This window comes from Caloenas nicobarica, chromosome 6 (assembly GCF_036013445.1).
Source record: "Caloenas nicobarica isolate bCalNic1 chromosome 6, bCalNic1.hap1, whole genome shotgun sequence".
Taxonomy (NCBI): Eukaryota; Metazoa; Chordata; class Aves; order Columbiformes; family Columbidae; genus Caloenas; species Caloenas nicobarica.
The window spans coordinates 18,010,184-18,017,590 of NC_088250.1; the positions used below are offsets into that span (position 1 = coordinate 18,010,184).

General features: G+C 40.8%; 1 protein-coding gene across 1 annotated transcript in view; it reads left to right on the forward strand.

The window, feature by feature from the left end:
• The window catches only part of PDE11A (phosphodiesterase 11A), a 134,883-nt gene extending 127,982 nt beyond the window's left edge, over positions 1-6,901 (forward strand). Inside the window, exon 20 of the mRNA XM_065637182.1 lies at positions 6,418-6,901. Coding sequence (XP_065493254.1) covers positions 6,418-6,579 — 162 coding nt within the window. The 3' untranslated portion in view covers positions 6,580-6,901. The remainder of the gene's footprint in view (positions 1-6,417) is intronic.
• The last annotated feature ends 506 nt before the right edge of the window (positions 6,902-7,407 follow it).

The window sequence follows — 7,407 nt, forward strand, 5'->3', positions numbered from 1 at the left end:
TCATGTGAAAGGGCAGGTCATCAAGAAAGACATTTGGGAGAAGACAGAAACCCCAACATTTGCCATTGACTTCAGTGAAGCTAGGGTTCACTAAAAGGCTTTCAGCCTGATCTGTGAGAAAAAGTGAATAAAACATAACACTACAATTTCTGTTGATGTATTATTTCGAATTATCTGCCCAATGTGTTGCGAAGGACATGCAGTGGTGTATGGAAATGTATATAAAGATCTGAGGAAGTAGATTGAAAAGTTGGCAGATAAGGTAGAAGAGACAGCCAATAGAGGGAACTCAAATTGTACAGCAAATCTGAAAGAAGATAAATGGATAATTTAACAGCCATTCAGTTTTCAAGAAAGACAAAGCACAAACTACATTGCATCAGAAAAGGACTAGAAGTGATGATGGATGAAACACTTCAAGTAAGTGTTTAACACAACAGAATCACAGTTGCCTGCAGAATTCCCAGCTGAGGGCAAATTCAAAGAACTAAATAAGGATATGAGACTGATACGGTTTGAGGAGTTTTTCAAAATCCATTTAAGAGCAAGGCAGAAGACATTGATCAGCTGCTTGGTTAAAATGTTGAAAGGAAAAGAGTTAGAAACATTCTGTCTCTTGCATGCTTTAGATGTAGAATCAAAACTATAAACAGCAGAGCCAAATAAGAAGTTGTTTATGAAGTAATAACTCTTCCTCCTCTGAGCAAACCCTTGGTTTCATGAAATTATTATGAACAGATGAATCATCTGCAACTACAGCAACACATCAGTTGAGCTACTTCAGTAGGTACCCAGTCCTTCAGTATTACTCTTTCCCTTTGACAGCAGAGCGTGCTTGATATTGGTCAGACCACATTTGGCTACCAGGAGCCCTGTACGTATTTTCCTCCCTGAAGCACCTGGTACATTTTACCACTGAAGAATCCTACTTTATAATCATTCCTCTATAATGTGCATGTTTACTTACAAAGGACTACAGCATTATTCTTGCTAGTGTACCATCACCAGAAAGAAGCATAACGCTAATCCATAGTGGAAGAGCTGAACACTTGTGCATATATTAGATCCCTTTCCAGGCACAATTGACTTCCTTCTGCACTGCCAACAATGTCTAGAGAGAAGATAAAAGAAACTCCTGTTTTCTATTAATATCAGAGAAGTTAGTACTATATTCGTTTAATTTAATTATCATTTTTAGGCATCAGAAAAAAATGCCCTGGCAGAAATATGAAAGTAATGCACTGATGCATTATGTACTTCTCAACCTGGACACCTCCTCAGTGAGCTCTAGAAGGAATAAACAAGTCTCCTTCAACTATGAGGAGATTGCTGCAATTTCTATTTTTTCATGAACTCAGCCTCCTCCCAAATACAGTATTTTTTTCTGGAACATGATTAAATATGGCCCTGAATCAGTAGGGCAAATAGTTAATTCATATACGCACACAGTCAAAAGTTCATAGAAGTTAATCCCTAGATCTTCTCTGTATCACTTTATCTTCTGTATTCTACCTATAGAAGGTAGAATTCTAGCAGGGTTTTTTTTTTTGTTTTAGTACATGGGCGTATATACAGAAATGCTTTTGGATTTTCAAAACAATTTCCATCAAGTATTTGTATTATGAAGATCAAATCTGTGGATGACTGCAGTACAGGTTCCCTTTTATCTGAACTAATCTGAAGTTCAAGGACTTTAAGATAGATGGCTCACCTTTGGCCTGCGTATCCTCACGTGAAAGCCACTTCAGCAAAACTCAGGAGTCCAATTCAGCTTTGCTGTAACTGGTCACGACTCTCTTGACTTCAGCAATGCTTCATATGCTTACACCAGGTCTGAATTTATCCCTATGGCTTCTCGGTCACTAGTCCTCCCTTCCAACTCAGAAACTGCCTACATAATAAAAGTGATTCATTACAAACCACAGGGTTCCAAAGTAGAGTGAACACTGAGACCTATAACTTTTTGATATGTGCTCAGTCATAAAATCGAATTTATATGATCTTATTCCATAAACTCACTTTACAAATATTAGACCTGCAACCATACTTCTGTGAGCTGTAATTTTGTCAAAGCTCATAAGTTAAGCAAGGTCAGAATTGGTCAATATTTGAATGAGAATCTCAGGGGGTGGGGAAGTATATACTCTGAGGGTCCTGCAGTGTTTCTTAGTTAGGACTCACCATACTCCTCTTTAAAGGATTTGGTATTAGAATACAACAAAATGTATTTGCTTTAGCAATAGTTTAGACCCTGGCCACACCTGTGCTGCATCTTGGCTGTTTCAGATAACATGCTTTCCCAGAGATGAAGGTGATGTAGCAGACGAAGCCCAATTCCACACCACCTAGGAGGCAGATCTACCAACAAATGCCTCCACTGCTACTCATCACCCTCCCCTGAAGGGGGTTGTTGCTACTTCTACTACTTCTGCATTCTCTATGCTTTATCTAGCAAAATATACCTAAGAAATAGCTCTCTATACCAAATGGAGAAAAAACCTGACATTCTCCCCTCCCTACCTTCTCTCATGAGTAGCTTCCTCTGAGTATCTCATGCTTTCCCTGTTTTGAGCCTGTCCTCCATGCAGCCCTGCCCTCTCCCAGGTGTGCGCAATGGAGCACTGAAGTGCCTTTAACTTCTTGTGCTGGAAGAGCTTATCTGTAAGAGGAGCTATACCTTGTGAAAGTATGCTGTAGGCAGAGCTGTACATAGTCACAAAAGACACCTAAACTATTGAAGGAGGTAAGAAAAGGTTGGTGCTATACAGTAACTTCCTGAAAACCGGCATAGTCACACACCTGAGGTGACACGTGGATGCAGAAGGGAACTGCAAACCTCTCTGGTGTTTCCTAACGCTGCAGCACGCAGCAGCCAGCACGACTGCTGCCCTGGCACCCTTCAGCTCTGTGACTAAGAACAGCTTTTACAGCAAAGTGGATAAAACAGGAAAGGTCACCGGTCCAGCACCTCTTGGACAGCCGGGGGCACCAAGGTCCAGGCAGGGCTTCCCTCAGCGCCCCCGCTCCCAGCCCCACCAAGGAAGGCTGAGGAAAAAGGGGTTTCTGGAGCTCCGAGTTTGTGGTGGGATCCCATGTCGGAGAGCTGCTAAACACCAAGCCTCTTCCTACTAAAGCAAATAACCAATTGGGGGTTAAGAAGCTGGATTTCAAATTAGACAGATCGCTAGCAAAGCAGTTCGTATGAGATGTACATCAAAACCAGTGGCATGGCTGAGCAGTACATCAAGGTGGGGGGATCAGGCAATCAAATGGAAAGTAAAAAGTGCATCCAGGAGGTAGAAAACTGACAAGGCTACAGCCACATAAACTTAAATAGCTTTGGGAATAAATTGGTGGTTGAATCCTGATCATGAACAGGTGTCTGAATGTAATTCAGTAAATGGTCGAGAGCCTGCCAGAAGGGAGAGAAATGTGTGGCTTTTGAGATAATTTCCCAGAAGCTTCATAAAAGAAAATTGATTACTGGGGTTTAATAATTAAAACAGGGCCAGATATATAGTAATCAAATGAGGTTTTAATTACATCTCAAGCAGAAATAAAATCCAATTTGTGTACTTTGTATCAGAAAGTCCTACTGAAATGCTTTGGTAGCAGGAAAAGATAAAATAAAAGCTAATTTCCATAGGAATTATAGTAGTTGGTTTAATTAAAAGACTAGATCAGAACGAAAGAGTCCCAAAGTGAAAGGATACTAAATACAGAAGCAGTGGTTTAAACATCAAATCAATGTCTGAGTAAAGACATTTTATAGACCAAGTGCAAAATCTGCACTGTCAAGTATCCCTAATCTAAATTAATGTGTAACAAAATAAAGTTGGTTAAAATTACACTATATATTTTAAGTGTTCCATAGAATTAATTGCTTGTGCTATGGTAAAACTGAATATTTAAAAAATGGTTTATTCTTAAATATTACTTTTAATTTATTTAATCAAAGTTAATGTTTTTAGTTAGACATTCTTGTTATTTACCCGGTAACCTCTGCTGCACCTGGGTTATTAGACTCTGTAATATGCACTTAGGTATATATTTCTAAGAAATGTATGCCTGTACTTTTGGATTTAAAACGTGTTTTCAGCTCACAAGGTACAGTGATTACAGTAGAACCGTGTGGGGGCTTCTTGAATCTATTCCCAGCCTACTTGGGCTTCTGGTCTCTGCCGCGGTGGATGCAAAGCTCACTGCCCGAGCAGCTCCAGCACTCCCACCGTGCCCCAGGCCTGCAGAGCTGGCCCAGCAGCGGGTCATGCCCAGATCTCTGCATTTGTTCCGTGGCACTAGGACGGAAAACATCAGGGTCTTGTGGTCAGTTTTGGTAACAAAACAGTACAGAAAGGACACAGAGGTAGCCTAGAGCTGCGCACCCCTGCTGAGGCAGAGGCCACTGTCCGAACGCGCCCCTTCTCCTCTACGTTGCCTGCGGCAGGTATAGGCTCCTGGTACAGCACTCGGAACAAGAACAGCCTGTACTGTGTCTTGCGCTTACAGGTCCTGGAGCTGGCAGGGTGGGAGTGCAGAATGCTGTCTTTGTGCTTGGAGCGCATATTGGAAAAATACTTCATGAGAACTTTTTCAAGATTTGAGAAATAACCAGCAAGCTTAACTGCCAGTGGATGGATCCTGGGTTTGCGCAGAAAGGATCTGCTCAGTTGCTGCCAAGAGTTGAATATCTAATGTGCTGCCTCTAGACACTGAGCAGCCAGTGATAATGCAGATGCCAATGACAGCAGCAGTGAGATTTTCAGGTGTTAATGGTGTATCACTGCCCCTCTGGTTTGGACTCCCACCAAAGCAGGTTTGGGGAATACACAATGATCTGAAATAAAGAGCTAAAAAATGGGGAGCTCGGTGATGGCACGGTGATGGGAATGTTATAAATCCACGTCCATTCTATCAAATGAATTACCATCACCAGTGAGCGAAACTATACGTAGAGACGGCAGTAACCTCTGCCTCTTACCCCAGACCCAAGGTTGCAAAATTATCTGCCCAGTCTCCGTCATATTCTAAGGAAATAATTTCAAGTGGATTTGCTTTGAGTTCCACACAAATCAGCTACTTACTTGTGATTTTTCAGAAGTGCTGAGCATTCATATTTCCTACTAAAGTCAACTGAAATTGCAAGTTTTCAGCACATCTTAAAATCAGGCCATTAACCCTTAATTATCATATAATAGCTCAATTAAAAATCTACCAAGACTTACTTCAGTAGCTACCCAAGCTCCCATGGATTGCAGCCTAGCTATAAAAAATCCAGTTCTTCAGTGGTGTCTGGGCCCTGGGGACTATTTAAAGTGGTTGCTGTTAACCCTGCTATTTAAAACAAATAATGAAAATTATCAACTGCAAAGGTACCTGCTTCCCAAATCCTTTCTTTTCCTTCTAATTTTCTGCTCTTTTAGACGAACAGCTTTTGATCTCTCATCTGTCATTATTTTATCTTGCACCAACACTTTATTTCAAATGGCAAATCTGTAGTTTCCATGCTATCAGAGAAAGCACAATACCCCACCCTCAGCAAAACCCACTTCTTGCTCATCAAGAAAGCTGCAAACCAATACTCCTCCTCTGTCTTGAAAGGGCACATTAGGTGACCACTAGGGAGGTAACTGGTTAACCATCCAGTTGCTGCTGTTAATGAGGTTCTGTCTCTCTTCAATGTATGGACAAGAACAAGTGAAGCACTTGTGGTCTTTTCACGTAAACATTTGATACTAAAGGGGAAGGTAAAATAAACTTCTAACAAAGGTGTGCAGGGATTATATAATTTTGGGGCTGATTCAAAGCCAGCTGAAACCAGATAAAAGATTCTTCCTGGCCACTGTGAGCTTTGGGCTGGGTATGTAGAAAAGAGGTGATTTCAGTACAATCTAAAAAGAAAACTATTTTTTTTCTTCATTTTGAGCACACAGAAATGGATTCTTTGCCAGCTTTGAAATGCACAGTACTGCTGTAGTTTACTCATCTATAGGAAAGAAGAATCTAGCACTAGGGAGAATCTGAAGGTTATTTCAGCTTTGCCCAACTTGTCACCTAACCAGTGGACCTCCTGCTCATGCAGATGCCAGCAAGCAGAGAGCCTCAGGCACTTGGGGGATGCCTCAGAGGACTATCTTTAAGGATTACAAGAAAGCTAAAGTAGTTGAGCAGCAACTCTGCCACCTTATGTGCGCTTTTTTGGTGGCTTACTTAAAGCCTCAGGCAAAAGATAAGGTAGAGATCTCAGTGGGAACACTAAGTTTTAGCTACACAGGAATTTAAAGTTGGGGGCGAGGAGGGTGGGGGCACGGCCCAGATTAAACTCTTTTTACCCTGTTGCTCCCTGGAGTGTCCATCAAAGGAAATATTGTCAATATTTTCTCTCTCATCCTCTTTTTTTTTTTTTTTAACTTCCAGTGTCTGGTGAAGCTGAATGTGAAACTACAGCCTATGCTGGACTCCGTGGCAGTAAATAGAGGTAAATGGGAGGAGTTGCACCAAAAAAGACTTCCTTCTCAGGCGGACACCTCATCCTCCTTTTCCTCTAGCTTTACCATGTCTCTCAAAGACATAAATTAAACCTGCAAATGTCAGTGTCGCTTTACGGTAAGAGCTGTCTGAAAGGTTTTCATAAGCTTAGGCCCACCATTTTCTAAGAAATGCTTTCACAGACACGCTTAATTGATTGGATATTATCTTGACAGCAGCACATTTTGCTTTTACTGGGAGGTTTAGTGGGACTGAAAGGAAGGGCCTGCGGTGAGACTGCGCTGGGATCTGGAGCAACACGGAAGACTTAGCACAAGAAGCATTCATTCAGCTCCACTACATTTCAACTGCTGCTGTAAAAATCTGTAAAGCTGACAACAGACTGAAATATAAGAACTTAATAAAATTAATAATACAGAGCAGAACTGGGATGCAAGCTGGTCAATTCATATGCAAGGAGCTGCAGGAAAACAGAATAGTATGTAATTACATTGTTGTTTTGCAACTCTTCAGTAGTGTTATGAATCAATTATGCCTGCTTTTGTGATGTTCCTCATTCTTCCCTCCTCTTTTATGCCTGAATGTTCTGAAAAGCCTGCTTTGTATTCTAAAGAAGTATTTTTTTACAACAAAGCTTCTTAGTGATTGATCAGGGCCTTTAGAATTGCCTACCTTTGCTACATTTAAAAACAAACTTTATTATCTTTAAAAACACTAACCTGTCCCTGCTTCCCTGAGAAATTTATATTAACAATGCAGTAAATTTCTCAGCAAGGGGAAGTTTGCATAAAGGCAAAATATTGCATGGTAATTTTAAAGGTTTTTTTCTTTTTAAGAAATGCTCCTTTAACACATTGATTTTTTTTCAATTACAGTGTCCCCTAAGGAAAAGATTAATGGGCTTTAATGAAAATAGAA